The 21,660-nt window shown below is 44.9% G+C and overlaps 1 protein-coding gene across 1 annotated transcript in view; it reads left to right on the top strand.

Annotated features, from left to right (window-relative positions):
* The window catches only part of LOC149344656 (uncharacterized), a 45,644-nt gene extending 25,554 nt beyond the window's left edge, over positions 1–20,090 (top strand). The window contains exons 3-5 of the mRNA XM_089542652.1: positions 9,352–9,495; positions 17,619–18,845; positions 19,951–20,090. Coding sequence (XP_089398778.1) covers positions 9,352–9,495; positions 17,619–18,845; positions 19,951–20,090 — 1,511 coding nt within the window. The remainder of the gene's footprint in view (positions 1–9,351; positions 9,496–17,618; positions 18,846–19,950) is intronic.
* The last annotated feature ends 1,570 nt before the right edge of the window (positions 20,091–21,660 follow it).

Below are 21,660 nucleotides of genomic sequence, written 5' to 3'. Positions count from 1 at the left end.
TCCTGGCTAACCGCACATTCGATGTCCGCCTAGGAGCAACTCTTTCTATGGCTTTCATCCAAGAGAGCAGCGTACCTATAATAATGTTTTATTGGCGCCATATGCATGACGCGGGAGGGCAGCAGTAAAAGCTGGCACACTGGACAGCTTTACAGTGCCGCAGTCCCTTATACACTAGACAGCATCACGGAAACAAGGAAACGATATGTCTCTTAATTCACAAAAAAACGAAAATATAACATGAGTAGATTATTAATTTCTTCCTCACAAAATAATTACTGCAAAAATATGCAGAAGTGTGTTGAAATGAAGTTAGCACGAGTCATAAAATCAGTTTCACTTACAGGCAGGAACAACAAAACATCAACACCACAAAAAAATAAATCGATTTATTTGGAAAAAAGAATCCCCTGTGCTCCTTGATTTCTGTGGCTGTTGGCTTCTCTCAAAACATAGAAATGTGATGATAATGCATCAAGAGAAAATAACATAAATAAATGAAGCACATTTGTTGATTCAAACAAAATACAGATCCAAATTGAAAATTTACAAGCAAGACAATCAAGTTAAAAAGCGCTTACAGGAAAAAAATAGTAATAGGAGTGACCTAGTACGTATAAATAGAGGCGGAGTTCAAACTTCATCTTTTAAAGTTTTATATGTTAACCTCAAGGGTGTAATCTTAGTACGACACTCTTCATTTTAAATATTAGCTCCTTAGCTAAAATAATTCCTAAGTTCACAATGTATTCAGTTTACTGAGATTACCTGCAAATAGTATGCACTTCCTCCAGCATATCCGCCTTTTATAGAGGTTCAAATCATACTATATAAACTAGTTTTTGGGCAGGGAGAAATTAAGTTAAATTTTCGGCTCAAAAGCTGTAACTCTTATGCGTTCACTGAGGCGAGGCGCACATATCAATCCTAATCTACCTAATCTATTCCTGAACAAACCACACTACCCGTAAGATTGCTTTCGCGAAAACTATGGGGGCCGTTAGAGCATTTTTGTTTGAAAATCTATAGGTTTGGTGAGCTCTAAGGTAGGTTATGGGTGCGTGGTATATAGTTAAGTAAGAGCATCTTACTTGAAACGATTAGAACTTGCTTATAATCTTGATCTATCACCTGGTCTATCATCTGGAGCATACAGAACATCTCCGGTATACAGCCTTTGCCTTGATCCTAATGAGCACGTTCTAGAGAGGAGAAGAATCGCACTGACACGCACATACCTCGTGAAATTTCGTGACAATGACATTGCGGAGATGTTTCGGAAAAGAACGGAGTCCGGATCCGAAAATTATTCAACAAGCCACATTTTATCAGGCCAACAGGACTGTGATTTGAAGATAACTGCTTGGAGATAAAATGAAATGAAATCTTTTATTTGCCATCAAATACAGATGGGGGAATTGTAGAATAAAAGCTGTCATTGGGCAGCTTGACGGGTCCACAATCCCTTATTTCGGCAGAGTGGAAGCATCACATATGCAAACATAATCTTGATACCCAAACATATACATACAGGCGCGGACAAAAGTAAACGGAGCACGCAACTGTCTTCGAATATTTTTCACGCGTAACCTAATTGAAATTTCCAGCAGTGGTACGCGCATGCTGTTAGAGGAGGTTGGTGGGCTTTCTTGTAGACAAATAACGCTACTTCCTTACCAATAGAGAAAGCGTGATTTCACTTCGAACGCAATAGAGTGCTCCGTTTACTTATGGCCGCGCCTGTACATATTTAACATGAGGCAGATATAGTACTCATACTAAACGAAAACAGCACGGAACTTACTGCTACAAATGCAATAGAAAACAACAGCAAGGCTAGACAACATTACATAGAGACCAAATACATCTGCCGGAGGTCCATGTATGTTGCCGTGAAGAGATCAGAACGGACCGAATGATAATAATTCAAAAGCGTTGGTATAGTGTAGCTAAGGCAATGTTTCCCGTAATTTGAACGTGACATCGGCACTGACCAATCCTCGAAGTGTCGTGTAATGTAACTTTGCAATTGGGATAGGTTACGTATATTATTGATATTACTGTGGTTTCTTGTTTCATGTTCATGACTTAAGCGATATCTATACAGATTGTAAGCTGGAATGACACCAGAGTTGTTTAACAAAGTTGATGTTGAAGCAGTATATGAAGCATTATATGTGTGTCGGAGATACTTTTTCTGTAACAGGTGGGTGTGGTCTATATTAGTGAATCTTGTGTATCCCCATACTGATTGACAGTAGTTCAAGTGTACTTGAATGAGTGAATAATAAAGCAAACGTTTGATGCGCACGGGAAGGATATATCTTAAACGACTTCATTACCTTCTCTTGATTGCTTAATTGCTTAGCGAGGGCCTCGGTTCTGGCAGCCTTGACGCCATAGGAAGCATAAGAGGGTTCTCACACAGCTTCCACCCTCGCCGTTCGATGACGTTCTACGTCACATCAGCGGTAACTCAGGACGTGCTACGTCCGCCGCTTAAGAACGTGGGTGGCGCTGATGAGCACTCTCAAGGTTAGGTTATTTGTAATCAGAACCCCAGGTGGTCGAAATTTCCGGAGCCCTTCACTACGGCGTCTCTCATAGCCTCAGTCGCTTTGGGACGTTAAACCCCATAAAACCAAACCAAACCATAAATACCCCCGAAAGCAGAAGATTTGACAGCCGTCGCCGTAGCTCAGCGGTAGAGCACCGGACGCGTAGTTCGGAGGTCGTGGGTTCGGATCCCACCGGCGGCATGTGGTTGTTTTTTCTTCTGTTTTTCTAATCAATTAGCTTTAATCGATAACATATTCAGTAATATTCTAAATCGAACAACAGCGCAAAATAAATAGCTAAAGTTAAAAATCCCCTCTGTCCCTTGGTTTCTGTGGCTGTTGGCTTCTCTCATACTTAGTACACCAGTTATTTGACTTATTTTGCTTAGAACAAACTTGACGTGATTATCTCAGGACAGGTTTGCGGAAAAAGTGACACCCAGACATTTGAAATTCTGAACTAAATCGATGCATCGTGAGTTTATGATATCTTGATGCGGAAATATGTGCTTGTTTTTCGGCCTGAATATAATCGCTTTTGTTCTGCTTTAATTTATCTTCATTGCATTTACTCTTGACCATTCCTCTAACGATTTCATTGCACTGTTACATTGTTTAACAAGAAGATTAATATTCCTGCCAGCAAAAGAATACTAGTGTAACCTGCAGAGATAATAAATTTTACTTTGGGGTTAATAGTGATTATATCATGCAGATAGAGTTTAAAAAACAGAGGTCCTAAAATACTTCCCTGCGGCACTCCACAATGCAATGTTTTAGCCTTCGATGTAAAGGTAGCTATTTTCACAATCTGAGTTCTATTGGATAAGTAGGATTTTATAAGAGCTAGCGCCTGTCCACGTGTGCCACAATAACATAATTTCTCGAGCAAAATGTTATAGTTAACTAAATCGAAGGCTTTAGAAAGTCCACGAAAATTCCAACAACTATTGCTTTCGTTTCAAACGCCGTTAATCTATATTATTTTTTCTCTGCCAACACTAATTGAGTTGATTTGTTGTTACGAAAACCGAACTGGTGTGGTGTTAACAGATTATGTTTTTCAATGAAATTTGTCATCATTGAATACAAAAGTTATTCAAACAGCTTTGAAAAGATCGGTAAAATAGATACCAGCCTGCAATATCCCAGCTCATTACTATCTCCTTTTTTGTACAGAACAGCAACTTTTGCACACTGCATTTTGGCTGGGAAAATTGCTGATTCTAAACACACTGTTAAAAAAATGGTGAGGATTGGGGCAATAATCTCAACTGCATGTTTGATTGGGTATACGTGAAAACCATCAATGTTAGATCTGCTAGTGTTCATTAAGGCTTTTATAACTGACATGATTTTATCCACTGTTACGGGTTGAAGGTTTACTGTGTTGTTAATATAAGTGGAAACATATTTACTAGCATGAGAGGATATAGGGCGAGCAGAAGCGATACTTTTGAAAAACTTGGTTAAAGCATCAGCTAGTTTCGCACCGGATAATTCTTTTCCATCAATTTGTAATTTCACTGAATGCTTATGAGAGTGACCGCGATTAAGGATGATGTTCAACCTCGAGCATAACAGACTGTTTTGACGGCAATCAGTGTCCAGCAAAGATGAGTAATATGCTGTTCGTGCACTTAGCAACTTCTTTGTTAGCTTATTACGATGCTTTAGCAGTTAGCTTTAGCAGTTGCTCTACCTAACATTCCACCGAGACATTCCATTTGCCGCCACGGTGCAACCTCCCACCAGCATTTGACTTCTCACTGACATATTCGCACAGAAAACAAGCGCCACAGAAACATGTACTACAAGAATTATTTGCAGTGGAGGAAAAATATAAGACACTGAATTTTGCACTGATGGCTAAAAAACACAAACGTATGCTGGAAGTGCAGTAGTTCAAAGCAAGCTAAAGTGAAAAAATGATGCGACTGCCACAGTGTGCATCGGTTTTTTACTGCGGAGTGTTAAACTATCTTTGTGGCTTTAAAGCTAGTCGTAAACTAAGAAATAAAAAAATCGCATTACCTACACTGATTCCCTGAGTATGTTCACAGCACTGCATGCAAGAAATGCAGCTGAAGCTTTAATAGGAGACATCATACATAATATTGTCAAGTAGCTGTGACTGCAGTCCGGCGAACAGGAAAACAACGAGGATGTCTTCGAAACGGAACTCTTTATTCGGGCTGACTTGCGCCCGCAAAGAACTGAATCACTCGGCGGCGGCGTAGCAACAAGCGTGCTCGGCGGTCGTCGGACAGGAATGCCCGCCGCTGTCGGCCGTGCTCTTTTTAAAGCTGATAACGAGCATTCGAGATAAAGCTTAAGAAGTTACTAGAACCTTCTGGCACAAAGTAGAACCGACTCCGTCCGGATGCGATCAATCTAGATAATTCTAGGCGCGTCTTGCGTCACAAACGAAGCGATAAAGCGGCGGGCCGGCAGCCTTGAAGCATGAACAAAAAAACGCAACAAACAAACGCTACAAAGATTCGCGGCATTATAGCTAAAGTGGCAACACAAAAACCTGCAATTAGATTCTGCAGGGTCCCTAGCCTTGTTAGAATTTTTGGCAATGAGAAAGCAGATGCATGGGCTGCACAAGCCCGGTTTGTTGAAATAAAACAAGTGAACGTACCACACAGGAATTGTTTGCAGTTATTTTACATTAAACATTGCATTAAGTGTCAAGCTGAATGTAAAGATCAGGTGAGCAAAAAACTGAGCTTTGGAAGCCTAATTTCAGGGAAATAAAATATTTAGACAGCCAAAACCTTTTACGAGAGTTATTTTATGCCGTCTGTGCACAGAACGGACACTCCTTACACACAACCACAACTTCTTATTGACAAAAGAAGACACCTCTCTTCAAAATGTGTGGCAGTGAACACACAGTAAACCACATATTAATTTCTTGTAAAAAGCTTGAAGAACTGAGAACAAGTATTTTTAACACATCACAATGAATAAATCTCATTACATCCCTGAGTGCTTTTAGTTGATCAAGCAATTATTAATTTTTGACGTATCTTTGAGTTGCTCAAGGAAGCCAGAGTTTTGAACGAGCTACACATATCCCGAACTTCGTCTTAAATACAAGACACTCTAACCCCATGTTTAGCGCATCGTAGCCTTAGCTGCGTTTGCGCTATTGAACTCAATATAACTAAATAGAGTCGAAGGATGTCCCAAAAAAGCACGGCAACGACAAAACAATCACCTGCTGACACAGGTGCAAGCTCACTGACCGCGGCACAAACGCCTCCTAGCAAGAGGCGACGTTTCTACAGATTTGGTCAACGTGTGAAGTTCAGGAAAGTTTACGCGGCCGACTGAACACACATCTGTTGCACTCGGTGCAATACACTGTTGTGTAGAAAGGCGAGGTAAGGCTGCCAATTAAACGGTGCAGGAATAACGTCTGAATCACAACTTTTGTTCTCTGTTTTCTGGTGAGGCTGCCTAAACGGTCTTTACATGCATACATGCACATACATTTGTCACAATCATACATGAAAATATGTGTACCTACGGAAACGAAAGAAACTGCGATTGCGTGCGGACCACGGCAATCATACAGAGTGCACTCTCAGCAGTGACAAATAACATAGATTGTAACATATATAGAAACGAAAAATATATAAAACACGGAGCTCAGTATAACAAAGCACAAAACAAACACGCTTCAATAGGAATAGTAATCAAACTTGCACACTCTGCGAAATAAGTGACCTAATACACAGGTTTAACTTACGCACCAAAGACAGCCAAGCTTTACAAGGCATGGCAGTAAACGTTATAGACTATTTTTCAGCAGCCATTACAATCCCGCATTTGGAGCGTTCTTTGCATAATTACATAGGGTTTTACTTCAGATCTGACGCCTTTAAGCAGATGTAATAACAGTATGGAAAGATGATTAAAATAGAAGTGTTTTTAGAACTAACGGAACATTTTGCGTAGTTTGTGTGTATCTTTGAAAGTGATTATTTTTCTTAGTACTCTATCCTTGTTTCCAGGAAATGGTAATTTATTTCAGAAGTAGTTTCTGCAAATTATTACGTGCATAAATAAGCCTTGAAAAAATTACGTATGAGCTCCGTACATATTCTTGGGGCTGTCTAGGAACTCCGAACACGTTCCATACAAAATGTTTGCGGTGATTCTTTGCTGTGACCAATCGATCGGACTTACTCTGACAATGGACACGTGCCATATGCAGTGACACCGTACAGTACCTTAGAATAACCTCTCTTACAGCCTTGAACAGAAGGTTGCACAAACTAAATGAAGTATTAAATTTTATGTCGCACACAGACACATATAAGTTGCATAGCGACGCTTGATGAGATTCTCAAGATTAACTTCCCAGGGCATGTTGCATTGAATTATATGCCCAGATATTTGACTGTTTTAGAGTGGATACCTAGAGGAACGCTTTCGCACAAAGAAGAGAAAGTACCTTGCAGAATAGCCGATTCGCTTAAAATAATCTTTTCTAGAAGAAACCAGAGCAGTCTTCTGCTTATTACTATAAAATTCGCCTACCTGAAAACCAGTCATATAATCGTATATTTACGTAACATCCATTTTTATAAATTCGAAATTTTTATTTTATGGCTCATGTGGAACAGGCGGTGCCGCGTCATCAGCGCTTTGGTAAAGTACAGAATTGGGACTGAGATCCACAGAAGCATGGACATAAATATCTAAAGAAAATGTCCTGACATAGAGCCTTATGGCATGCCACACTTGAGAACTTTGAAATCACTGAAGTTATTTATGACTCTCACACCCTAAACGTGAGAAATGTTAAGTAAGGTCCGCATATTTATTTATTAATTTTGTTTAATAGTGCGGAGTCGCTTGAGTCCAAGCAGGCGTGAGCACAGATACAAATAAAAAAAGATATGCAAGAGCGTCACGCAAGAGCAAACGAAGAATTCTATATTAAGCTTTTCGCAACAATTCCCAAGAAGTTCTACTGTACTAGATCACGACGGAAGCCATAATGTCCCAGAATTAGTCATAGCGAATCTCTCACAGAAGCACACAGTACTCTGCTGCACGATTTTCTCTATTAAACGGTAAATGCAAAAAATACTGCGATTGGTCGGTAGTTTATTTTATGGGGTTTATTCCCGACTTAAGATGGGCCGTATAACAGGCGTTTGCATGTCTTACAGTATTTCTCCAGTTAAGAAGAGAACGACTAGAAGAGGTATGGAAAGCTTTGATTAACAACCAGTATTGCAGTTCAATGCCTTTCGGAGAAACATCGTCATTCTTTGCTCTCTCTAGTTCTGCAGACAAAAATTCGCATCACTTTAAACCTGTTGCCAGATAAGTCTTAATATTAGCCACTTAACTGCCTTATCTGACACTCTCTCGAGCACCGAACATGCGGTGTGGAAATGGGTGCAAAGTCGCGCAGCTCGATTCATAATATACCCAGCACCCTCTCTGTGTAGCCTCTTCCTTGTCCGGTTTTTCATCGTCATCCTTCGTCGCACGCTGTATAACAGCAGCGATAGTGCTTCTACGTCGATTTTAAAAATATAATTTTTTGTCCCACTGCTCTCCTTAGGATGTTTGGTCGCCAATCGAGCTAGGCACTTCCTACCCTGAGTGTCATCGCTGTGCAGTTATCAGCGTGTTTGAGATTTCTATGGAGTTGGCTTATTTGTATCCCTAGCTGTCTCCAAGCAAAACTTGTGACTACCACTTGTAAACGTATTGCGATTAGCTGTGAAGAGATTATGTTTGCTTCCTAACATCAATGCTGATTGATAATTCATCACTTTTCTTTTACAACTCAATAGTTGGTTTTTAATATCGACCGATATTTTCTATCATATTTCTACGCAGCATGTACTTGACTACGGGCATTTCGCTGAAATGAACTGTTATCTCGTGATCTCTGATGGCTATTTATAAGCGCTGGTATTATTCTGAGAATTTCTTGTGCAATTGACTGATGATACTTATTTGGTCTATCCGAGCATTTTGTGAAAATGAACCTGTTTCTGTGGTTCACTGAAGTCTAAGTTGGCCCTAATTCTATTGGCTACTAGCTTGTATGCAACGTACGGTAGGCTGACTTCTCTAAATTTTTTCGCGCATTTGAACTGCTTTTCTCAAGGATTGGCATTTGGTTAGCATTCTTGTGTGATTCACGTACGCTGTAAATCCAAAGACACAGCGTAATGCGAGTAACAAATTTTTGTTGCAGAATACCTCGACAGTGATTCGACAGACCTCTAGTGCATCCTCAACTGCCACTTTTTCTCTGCGCAGTGCTTTTATATTGTTTTCATTAATTTCTCTTCCTTATCATGAGGTGGATATATTTCATTAAAATAAGAGCTTCTTTGTACTGCTGCAACCACTACATAAGCCGCGTGAGCACGTAACATTGAATCATTTACAATCAATCCTCTTACTCTGGTTTGCCAAGTAAGTTGAGCTAGTCCGAACCGCAATTCCTCTTTTACGTTTGTTATCTAAAAGTGCAGCGAAGACTCATGCTCCGCCTACAGTAATACCGGGATTTTAGGCCTATGCAACTGATACTGATGGAGCGATGTTCCCCTCTACCTACCTGCAGCACTCATCCTTTGTGAATCTTTGCGAGTGCAAAATATTGAAACTTAAGCTGAGTAACATGCTAACACGTAGCATGCTGCTGAAACCAGCATCAATTCAGTGTTCTGTAAGTCGCATTGACTTCTTTGTCCCTGGTCACTATATATCTCACGTGCGACTATACTTCTTTGGTTTTCAGGTCTCGTCGTGACGCTTTTCCAGCGCTTTCTGACTGTGTTTGAGATTGGACTAATCGGAAGCGTTTTTCTATGGACGGGCGTTATTGCATCTGCATTCGTCCCTAGCATGGAACTCATGACACTGTGCTTAGGTGCCTTGCACGGTAAGAGTCAATGTTCACAGGTTCTTTTCCTCTTTCTTCTTGAAAGACTGCGTCACGAGGCGGTGTAGAACGTAATGGACGGCTCCTTGTCAGCACTGAGAAAGTTTTGAGGCAAAGCTGCTCCATAGAGCATAGAGAATTTATACCTGAACACGTCACAACCATACAGATTAATATGCGCGCCAAAATTCAGTTACAGCTGGAAACTAATACACATGACGGAACTAGCAGCTCGCTAACCGTGGCTTCATTCATGCTGAAATCAAAACTCGGGTTTTTACTAAGTGTGAATGAAAATCGAACCACAAGGATCATTCAATGTCAATCGAACGAGTCTGCACTCGACCCTCTCCGCTTTTTTCATGAATAGTTTTTTGCTTTTTAATGACCCATCTAAACTAATTTTGCTGTTGACATCACACCTCAACTTTTTCTGCAGTTTTTCTGCGACGGAGACCAAGACTTGTGAGGGTAACCGGCCTGTGTCAAACGTTCTACTTGGTTATGGAAACGGTGCTCCAACCTGTGCTCGCATGTTTTCTTTACAACATTGTCAAAAACTGAATGCACAATTGCTGTTTTCACGAGCTTCGAATGAGCTGATGAATATGGCAGGATGGCTTTCTGACCACGGGGCTCAGAAGCCCAACATACATGGGATGAAGTGTCCTGAAGTGAAAGATCTAAAAATTTGATGGAATCATTAAGTGGTACTTCGTGCGTTAAAATGAGAAATCTTCAGAAGTCTTGGTCTCCGTCGCAGAAAAACTGCAGAAAAAGTTGAAGTGTGATGTCAACAGCAAAATTGAACTGGAGAAAACCAAAAAGTCGCCGTTGTGCCATATCTGCATCAGGTCTCGTACAACCTGAAGAGAATTGGGAAGCATGTGGGAGTCGAAGTTGTGTTTCCGGCACCTATCCGATTGTCCAGCCTGGTAAAGAAAGTGAATTCGGCCAACAGGGAACCACGCGGCTCTTTGAAAAGGCATGCAAAACAATTTGTCCCCTGCCAGGAGGGAGTCATCTACTCTTTGCCGTTATCATGTAGGAAGCAATACATCGGCCAAACCGGCCGATGTATCAACGAATGATTAAAATAGCATGATTATAATGTCGCACGTGGGCCTATCGTTGGCTGCGTCGCGAAACACTGTAGAAACTGCAAAACTGATGGTGTTTATGACGAGGATGACAACGATGCCTGCGCCATTGTACAACGAGTGCGTTGTGATAGGTAGGAACCGCGATTCTCAGACAAGGGAAATCATGGAAGCACACATGATAGCAAGGCTCCCGGAAGAATGCATAAGCGCACCATCTGTATTACTGTCAGGAAAAGAAAAACGCTACCTCGAATGTGAATGTTGACACACGTGTGCTTTGTTTATTTTTATTATTTTATTGAATTTTTGTGTTTCCGCTCCATTACTTGTGCCCATTACTTTCCATTTTTTGGCCACCGGTTAGGTATTTATTCAAGCTGGCAGCTAGAAAAGATTTCAGTCGTTAGTAGGCGCCGTGTTATGTCCCTGCCTGTGTCCTTTTTCTTGTCCTGTTCGTTGTACTGTAGTCATGGAATATCAGAACCAACTCACCCAGTAACTTACCCTGTCAGATTCTAAGAAGACATCATTTTGGAAATATGTAAGAGTACTATTGCAAGTTCTGAATACGCTGAAGTATTTAGTAGTAGTAGTAGTAGTAGTAGTAGTAGTAGTAGTAGCAGCAGTACTAGTAGTAGTAATAGTAGAAGTAGTAGTAGCAGTAGCACTGGTAGTAGTTATAGTAGTAGTTTTTGTAGTAGCACCAGTAGTAGTAGCAGTAGTCGTAGTAGTTCTTGATTGTGCTCGCACAGCCCGCCTTAACAATTCCCTACGAACGCCACATAATTACATCCCATCAGCTGCTCACATGGGCAAAAACTAACATAACGGGGATTGAGGTCATTTGGGTACCCAAAAGCGCTGCTGAAGAAAAGGACACCAGCTTAATAAGAGATATGCAATGCGTATACCTGTGAAAGGCACACGAACTAGAAAAGAGTTTTCAAGAAAACCGTGTAGCCACAGCAGCTCTCTTCCCATCATCAAAGAAACCTGCACCACCCGCTTTGAGAACAGTGACAGCGCTGAGACAGTTGCTCTGCCGCGCTTGGTCCCGTTTCAATCAGCCAGTGGCTCTTTCGTGCTGACGTTTTCGACGCTCTCCCACCAGCGCGGTTGAAAGTACGCATTTTTCGCGTTGTCATCGTCGCTGCTTTCGCTGCTGTGAGGCGTTGGTCGCCTGTCGCTCTTTGGCCCTGCTTTGCTCCCGATCGGCTTCTCGTTCAACGGCGAGCGCAGCTGAGCCTCCTCTTCGCCTACGTCGAGCATCGCGAGCGCGACGGGCGACCTCCGCATCACTATCTTGAGAAAAAACACAGCGCTTGCAGACAAAGGACCAGAACAAGAAGGACACACAACTGCGCTGACGTCACAACTGAGGTCAGCGCAGTTGTGTGTATTTCTTGTTCTGGTCCTTTGTCTGCAAGCGCTGTGTTTTTTCTCAAGATGTACCCCAACCAACTCGCCCAGCAACACACCTTGCTCCGCATCACCCATTGCACTGGGTGATGCATGCAGCTGCTGCACCATCTGCGCGATTTGGTTCTTCGGTTTGTCCTTTTATTTGCCCGGCCACCCAGAGAAGGAACGCCTTTCCTCTCTTTCACCCAGAACTTTCGCTTCCGAGCTGCAGCCGCTGGGGGCCAGAGCGAAATACTGGGCCGATTAAAACGGGACTTTAATTAAACCAGCTCACGTGGCCTATGGACTTCGGCTGCGATCATGAGCGTCGGGCGGCAGCGCGGCGCCTCCCACTCTTTGTATATCTCCGTTTGCGACAAGCAGGAAAAATAAAGCTAAGAGGAAGCGCAATGTCACGCGCTCAGCCTCCGCAAGCCATTCTCCGCTGACGCCAGTGCCTTCTCTCCCCGAGGGCCCTTTCGTACACTGAATCTTGGGAATTAGTAGGGAATTAGGCCCTTCATAGTTACCAGACTACAAGACACATTGATAGGTAGGATTTTAGTAGTGAACGTTAGTGCTCCATCGCAACGCCTCTCCGGGAGCTCTTCCAAAGTTCTTAACGAGGTGGTCAGAGGTTTCATGGGCCAGGTCTAAGGCGAGCCTCCAATATCAAGCGCAGGCGTGGCTGTGCGCAGAGAGCGAAAGCCAAATGCTTTGGTTTAGGTTTATGAGGTTTAATGTGGTTTAGCGTCCCAAAGCGGCTTAGGCAATGAGGGACACCGTAGTGACCTGGCGTGCCATTCGACGTTTATCACTTCTGCAATTAATTTCTAAAACCTCCTTAGAAATAGCACCCTGCCTCTCATAAACAAACACGCGACGAAAAGGTTGTCCATTAACCTTCCTTGCTGTTCTTGGCCTAATCAAGGCAGCCTGATATGTTTCTGCGCTAAACTCCAGTAACTGGTGCTTCAGCATTGTTGATACCATGTAGATACGATCCCAGAGCAATTCTTCCCAACTAATGCAATTCGTTCAGGGTGCGCTTCAAATCACGAATCTGAAGACGCTTCCAGAATGTGATCCGTGATGATGCTTCAATAGCATTATTCTTAACCTCCATGAAAAACGGCGCACAGAAAAAAACGCAGAACACAGGGAGAACGGACAGGACAAGAGCGCAATAGCAACTGATGCGCGGTCGAAGAAACACCACTCATTCGGTGAGCATACGCCAGGAAATTCAGCACGTGTCAACAAGAAAAAAACCAAATAAAAACGTTACGTAGGTGTACGATAGACGTACAGATGAAACCCAGAGCAAAACAAAACCTATAGTAGACAAGAATTAGGACAAAAAAATCTAAACCACTGGGGTGACCGATGTACTAGTCAGCACATACGAAAGGCGTAAACTGCATGAAAGCGCTATCACTTGTGCTATCATATACCTAGGAACTTGTGTTCTTTTTCTAGCAGAAAGAACGAAGTGGAACTGACACACAAGTCGTTATCCGCGACGATTACGTTCGAGGCCTCCAATATTTCTCTATCCACTCTTTATCTTCCGTGCCCGATGATGCTTGTCGCACCCAAGTTGGGCAGACAGCCTCCCTCGCAGTCCTTTCATTTTTTGCTGTGCAGGGGAAGGTTCGAACCATGACCCGCCCTTACCAACGCAGCGCATTCGCGCAACCTTTTGTTCACACATTTCTCCGCCTGGCCCACATAAATCCGGTCGCAACTAAGGGGAATGCGATACACAACTCCGGTCGCACAAGAAACAAACTTAGTCTGGTGGTTGATCCCACAGGAAGTTTTCTTCGTGTGCCCTTCGGCAACAAGCCTGCACAGCTTGGGAAGTTTATGCGGAGCGGTAAACACGAGACGAACACCAACCTTCTGGACTACCTTCTTAAGGTTGTGTGACGCACTGTGCATTTAAGGTATCACCTCCAAGGCCTGTTTAAAAGGGTTCAGTTCTTGAGCACCTAGTGCACTCTCCGGTTTCTTCTTTCGGTAGCACTTCAGTAATGACTCAGACACCGCACTGATTAGGTCCAACGGGAAACCCGACTCCTACAACCTACTAACTTGTAAGTCAAAACTTTCATTAACCAAGCAGAACTTTTTGCTGGGCTAGTTGGTTCATTGCGACCTAAGTGAAACAGAGCGAAAGAAGCAGCCCGAAGGCGAAACGAAGAAGGGACAGGAAAGAGCGCTGAGCGCTCTTTCCTGTCCCTTCTTCGTTTCGCCTTCGGGCTTCTTTCGCGCTGTTTTCACTCATATTTCATTAACCCTGTGTGCACACGACTTAGCCAAGGCGGACCGGAGACATGAAGACGCCAAGCTATTTTTGACTAACTTGGAATGAGAGGATGTGAAAGGTAGAATTGCCTTCTTCGACCTCGGCATGTAGGCCCAACAGACGTGTTCGACTCCCCGGAGGCACAATTGCAGGTCAAGAAACTGAATGCACGCACTTTTCGAAAGTTCTACAGTGAATCTCAGGGAATTAAAGCAACCCATGAACAACCCCACACCGCATCTGCAACAGAGTCCAGGGCATCAAGGCAGTAACATTAAGGAAAACCCAGAAAGTCGTCTACATATCTCTAAAATTTCACCACCCCCACCCCCAGATCCGCAGAGGTTAGTTCCTGCTCCAGCCTTCTATCAAATTAGGCCAGGAACATTTCAGCTAGCACTGGAGTTACACTGGATCCAATGCAACTACCCCGCTTTTGAACATTCAGGTTGCTGTCGTAACAATCGTGCATTCCAAGTATCGTTTAAGCAACTCCAAAAAAGAATCCACGGACACAGCACAGGCGTTCTGAAAAGTAATGCATCCCGTGCTATCTATCAACTCTCGTACAGCAGAAAACAACTCATCATGGGGTATAGAATAAAACAGTCCGCCCGCGTCCACAGAAATTACGCTACTGGCCACTGAAATCCCTTCCTCCAAGGCAGCCACAACCATTCCCGAGCTAGAGACCTTGTGAGTGTCTTCCGGGGTGAGACTATTAAGATGACGCTGTAGGAACCTGCTGACCAGCTCTTGCCAGCTCCCCCGTTCCGTGACTATGGTTCTGCAAGGGCGCAGCTCCTTGTGCGTTTTTGCAGAAAAAAAAACATTCGCAAAGCGTTAGCTTTGCAGTCTTTAACATCATGCACCAGCTTGTCCAGCTTTAAGTCCGACAGTAGAGCCACCGCCCAAGACTTGGGCTTGACTGGTTTAAACTTGGAAATGTTGAAGTTCTTGTTAATGGCTTAAACAGCCTTCATCTTATGCATACTGGTAGGGAGGACCGTGAAGGCACCTTCTTTTTCAGACAACAGCAATCACAAGTCGTTGATCCGAAAAACCCGAACTATTCCCCAGAGCTCCGGCCAAGGGTCCTGCTTAGATGTAAAAGTTCTGGCCAACGAGTCAACACCTTCCAGAACAACTCGGTCCCTCTCCTGAATATGTGCCTTTCCCGCGATCCTGTGAACGCACACGAGTAGTTCATGCTTGTCCAGCATGGATTTTTGGTAGAACTTAGGGCCACGCTCGAGAACACCAGCCACCGAAGTCGGGAGCTTCAGCCCCTAAGGTAAACACAGAGCTCGGACCTACTTTATTGGTCTTAACTTTCCTTGGTAGCGAAAGGCGAACGTTGTGCCACAGGAAGTCCGACACGTTGTCAGCCGTCCGTCTGTAGTCATTCAGAAGCTGTACGCCCCAAGTTCCTGGGCCACGCCAACGGAAGCGTAGTATTTTTGGCCAGTCATTAAGCAGCCGTACCTGCTACCTACATTCGGACTTGAGAGTCCTACATATCTTTTTCCACCTACTGACAGCCGGCACCACGGCACCCACCATCATGCACACATCCAGGGGGCAACAGTTCTTTCGAAGGCAGCAGGCGTAGGACCTCGCTCTCCATATCGTAGAAGCCAAAAGTAAAGAACACAATACACATTGATCACCGAGCGGAAGAGTACACAAAAAATGCGCCCAGCGGTGGCGAAATACAATTGAGTAAAGCAGGAAGTAGGGCTGCTTAAAACATCCCACTTATGAAAGACTGAGAGATGTGCACATGCCCACGTTTCTTTGAAGCAAACAACTACAGCGCATAGAAAAATTTCTTCTTAGAAGAGGGAATTGCTTAGCTTCCATTGCTATCACCCTGGTCGGAGAAGGCACCGTGTCTATACTTTCTTATCTTTACAGACACCATGCAGTGGTCGCTAAAAAATATCGGCCTCGCCCAATAACCATGCACAGTAGGTAATGTACCAGCAGTCAAGTCGAGCGTTCTAAAAGGATTGCAGATGCGTAAAATGTGTACTATCGCTTTTTAGTCAGTCAGTGTCAACAAGGTTGTGCTCACAAACTAAGTCGGGGACAACCGACTCCGCCACAACGGCTCGTCGTTCGAATATGAATAAAGGCGCGTATAGTGAATGCACGGGTTTCTTAAAAACCTATCTTCGATATCTGTACTGAGGCGTATAGAGCAATTATAAGCATGAAAATTACAGATGTCGGAACTAAGCAAGGATCATGCCTTTCCGGTAAATCTCCTACGTACTTCACGTGCAGTCGTACCGCCATCGTGCGGCACCCACTGAAGCCCCTCTTCGCCACGCAAGGCGCTGTCCCGGTGGATGGCGCACTGGTACTCTGCGTCGGAGTAGTGTCGTTCGTTTCTGAACCGGTGTGACGGAAACGCACCGTCTGGGAGTGATAGTGTAGAGCAGCGTAAGTGTTGCAACTACGGATATACTACGTCGGAGTAGTGTCGTTCGTTTACGAACAGGAGTGATGTAACCGCAGCCGTCTACAAGTGCTAGTATGGAGCAGCGTCTGCGCTGCAAATGCAGATAATTTAAGAGGCCTCCTAGAGACTCCGAACGATTTTTCCAACGGGCAAGGCGTCGCGCCCAACGGGCGATGACGTTCCGTGGACACCCTAGAAGAGCTGCAACATGCTGTCGTGCTCCGCTCTTAAAGGCGACGCTTAAGCGTCCTCTAATTTTTTTGCGACTCATTTCATCCCTGTGAGTTTAGAATTGCCAAGACACTGGTGCCTTGATCTATGCTATCAAGTTCAAAGCTTCACTGGAGCGGACAGGTGATACGGCTATTGGTGAGTTTCCCCCATTACGCAGCCTGGCGCAAACCTTCCCAGCTTTGTTTGCCTAATGTGTTGGCAGGGACTAGTCTATTTCATCGAGTACCGCGTTTGCGTGCACCGGCTGGGGGGTAGCGTTTCTATGTTCAAAGCGACGCATTTTGCGCGTTCCCTTTTACCGCGCGAGATACGGGCTGTTAACCTTTCCTGTTCTTCTAACCATAGCTTTCAGCGCGATTGGCTGCGGAAGAGTGTGCTCCCCTACCTTTTTCAGTGCTTATGAACAGTACGTCACGACGGTTGCACGGATGCGTCCGACATGCAGCTCAAACTATAAAACGCTCAACTGTCTCTAGCTGTGAGACCAAGGAAGTCACGGGAAGCAAGGTACAGGACGCAGTTCGGGCTCAGGAGCTATAGATTAAAGTGTAATCTTGTAGCTGAACATTACATTGCTTCTATCACTGACTTATCGCTTTTGCCGCAGGTTTGGGAAATGGACTCATGGACAACACAATGGCTGTTACTATAGGAATCTTCTTCCGGGAACACCGTGGAGTGGCGATGGGAGTCAAAGACTCAGGACGAACGCTCTCCGTTTTGATTTTTCCGTCCGTGGTCTCCAAGCTGAACTCCGAGTACGGATTCAGGGGAGCGCTGGCTATTTGTGGTGCCCTCCTCATGAATGTGACTGTATTCATGTTAATGCTGCGGCGACCACAGCTCCGGCATCGAGGTGATGCTTCGGCTGACTGTGGAAACAACTCTTGGAAGTTGGCTACATCTGTCAATGCGATAGAGGACACCAAGTTAACTGCAACAAGCTACGAGGAAGACAAAGTCTGCACTAGTGGCTGCGGTGCTGAGAAGTTACAATCGTTCAAAGAACAGACACAGCATCACCTTGCTCGTAGTGATGGGGAAAATTCTGGGAATGATACAATGCAGGTTCATCGAAACAGCGGTAATCAACCTGAAAAAGAGCATACGTATATTCAAGCGAACAATCACTGCTCGATTACGAGCACGGAACGTGATGACGTCGATATCCCTTTCTACGGCAGTAACACTTTGAACAGGGAACGGACATTAAGCAGCGCTGCTATCCAGTTGGAAAAACTGCCTCTTCCACTGGCCAGCTCTTCATACCCGGAAAATTTTTCGGGCGGCGGTGCAACCAACCACACGAACGCACATTCTATAGTTGACGTCAGTCCATCAGATCACATACACTCACGCTGCGTTGAAGTGCAGAAGCTCCTGGCTGACCCGAGGTTCTACGTTCTAATCTTCCAGAACACAGTGATGACTTACTGGGCTGTAATGAACCGCTCAATAGGCGTCGATTACGCACTAGACAAAGGAGTGCCGACCGCGCACGCTCAGTTAGTGGGCACCTATTCAGCAGCCACCGATCTCCTGCTGGGACATGTAGCCATACCATTCCTCGCTGACCGAGGCTACCTAAAGCGAAGTGTGCTTGCGGCGCTCGCCTTCGCTCTGATGTCGGCTACCTTGGTCGCTATGACATTCACGCATGGCACGGCTCAGTTCTTGACGGCATGGGTCACAGCGTCCTTCCTTCTAGCGGCGACAGTGTCTTTTTCACCTGTTCTTATAGCCGATTACCTTGGCGCAGACCGAGTACCCGTCACGTGGGGCACATCCGGGCTCGTTACCGGTCCTTTGTTCCTCGCCACACCGTCCATAACAGGTAAGCGCGCAACTACTGCTAATTATGGCGCAAACTATCCTGCAAACCAGATAACGACATCTGTAAACATGTTGCTTCTTGGGCAGTTTGCACAAACTATTGCTGTGCAATTGCGCACTTTAGTGCACTATTCGCTACTTATGTCGCTTTGATGTCGCTATGATGTCGTTTTTAGGTTGCTCATTGTTTTTTTAATGTTTGAACACAAAATACCGTGATATGAGATGTAAGGTAGCAGAAGCTACCTTTAGAAAAAACATTTCACGTAATTTTATCGTCGGAGTAATTGATTTTAAAACTTAGTGCAAATGCATCAGTAGATTTACAATGGTTCAGCTAAAATTCGAACTAAGAAGGCAACGTTTCTACACTACGTCCTTTTAAATATACCAGGAAAAGAAATCGACAATCGCGTGTAAGGCTCAACTTCATTTTTTTTTCCATGCGTTTGTGTCCTGAATCAAATTTTTTTATTGATGTGCGTGCATCGCAGTCTTCTGTGCTTGTTAATGTATGTGTCCCTTATTTTGCTGTGTCTCAGGTTTAAATGACCTGCCCGCTATATGGAAGCATTATCACAACATCGTACGCATTGTATCCCGATTGGTGAATCAGGTTTCAACCATTGCTTGACCTTTTATCATCACTGTCAGCAATTTCTCTGCTTGTGTCAGGCGGAAGATTGCCGTAAACAACCAGGGCCATCTAAAACTTAGCTTTCAAGCTGACCTGTCTCGTGATATCATGTTTGTGACCACTCAGGCAATTCGATCCGAGCAATGTTCATTGCCGCACTTTCTTCCAACATGCCATGAAGGGCTGCATGTCTGTCGTTACGTCGTCATTAAAGCATGGATACACTCGTAAATACGAATCTTGTGCAACCATGGCAAATGGCTCGCCGAAGCTATATGCTTACCGTCTCCTGCTAACCCCTCCTTTTTGATTCTCAGTTTTAATAGATGCAATCTAAAACGCAATGATACATAAGTCACAGCATCGCATTAGTTAGTAATTTTGCAGATAAAACTAGGTGTCGTTTCGTTCCAAAATTTCTGTAAACAAAATGTCCACAGGTGACGCGAGTGTTTCGTTCTCCTCGCAGGATTCTTCAGGGACACCATGGGCTCATACGACAACTTGCTTCGTCTTGTCGGAGGACTGGCTGCAGTTGCGGCGTTGCTGGTGCTTTTGCTGCCTATGTTAGGAAAAAAGAATGATGCGTTAAAAGAAAAAAATAAATAATGGCATTAACACGAACATACACCAACCTTGCATGCTAATTAGGCTGTTAATGACTATATCATCGGATATGAGAGTGCCTGTTCGAATATGGAAAAGCTCTCCTGTATAGAATGCTTCCAGATCACTTGGAACCATTCGGAGTAATACTGTTACGAAGAAGAGGACAGTGGCGCGGGACGGAGCAGGAGCGCAGAAGGTCGTGGACCACTTTAGAAAGAAAGCAGGGGCCGCGATCCGTAAGCAGTTGACGAGTAGCGCCAAGGAGGAGGACGACGTCATGGAGAAGAAAGTCGGCGTCATCGGAGGCACAGCTGGTAGGAATAGCGCGCGTGATAGCGTACCGGGTAGTGTAATCGGTCGCAACGGCAATCCACTTGTTCCCGGATGTTGATGGGGGGAAAGGACCAACCAGGTCGAGACCAACACGGAAAAATGGGTCCGTCGGGATGTCGATGGGCTGAAGCTGGCCACTGGGTGGAAGTGGGGGCGTTTTCCGACGCTGGCATTGATCACAAGCAGCAACATAACCTCGGACAGAGCGGTAAAGGCCAGGCGAGAAAAACCGCCTGCGCACGCTTTCGTACGTGCGTGACACGCCTAAGTGCCCTGCAGTAGGAGCGTCATGAAGTTGAGCAAGTACTGTGGAGCGGAGATGGGACGGGACGACGAGCAAGTGGTCGGCGCCACCTGGGTGCATATTGCGCCGGTAGAAAATATTGTGATGCAGCACGAACATTCGTAGAGCAGGATCGGAAGGGTCGCTACGGAGGCGGTCGACTATGAGGCGCAGAGATGGATCACGGCGCTGCTCGTCACCAGTGTTTAGAAAGTCTGATACGGACAGTACACAGTCGTCGGTATCACGGGTGTGGGAATCAGGGGGATCGACAGGATGGCGGGACAGACAGTCAGCGTCTTGGTGCAGCTGGCTGGACTTGTAGACAACACTAAATGTGTATTCTTGCAAACGCAAGGCCCAACGACCCAGACGGCCTGTAGGGTCGTTAAGGGAGGACAGCCAACACAAAGCATGGTGATCCGTAACTACGCAGAAGGGCCTTCCAAACAAATAAGGGCGGAATTTTGTTAACGCCCAAACAAGAGCAAGACACACCCGCTCCGTAATGGAGTAGTTACGTTCGGAAGGAGAGAGCAGGCGGCTGGCGTATGCAATCACACGAAAGTGCTCGTGTTGGCGCTGCGCAAGAATGGCGCCAATACCATGGCCACTGGCGTCTGTGCGAAGTTCCGTAGGCGCAGATGGGTCGAAAGGGGCCAGCACAGGTGGAGCAGTGAGGGCCGCAACAAGTGCCGTGAAGGAGCGAGCTTGGTGAAGGCCCCAGGAGAAAGGGACATCCTTCTTCAGGAGGGTGGTAAGGGGACGGGCCGTGTCGGCGAAGTTCGGGATAAACCGGCGAAAATACGAGCAGAGCCCGAGGAAACTGCGCACATCGCTCGAGGAACGGGGAGTGGGGAACTCACGAACGGCACGAAAGGTAAACTGACGTCCCAGTCACGATGGTGGTCTGAGACATACATAGACAGCATGTCCGTCAGGGTGCGGTTAAGA

Source organism: Amblyomma mixtum, chromosome 5 (assembly GCF_055824585.1).
Source record: "Amblyomma mixtum isolate Tamu chromosome 5, ASM5582458v1, whole genome shotgun sequence".
In the NCBI taxonomy this organism is placed as follows: Eukaryota; Metazoa; Arthropoda; class Arachnida; order Ixodida; family Ixodidae; genus Amblyomma; species Amblyomma mixtum.
Note: the sequence above shows the minus strand (reverse complement) of the source record. Positions and strands in the feature narration are given on the sequence as shown.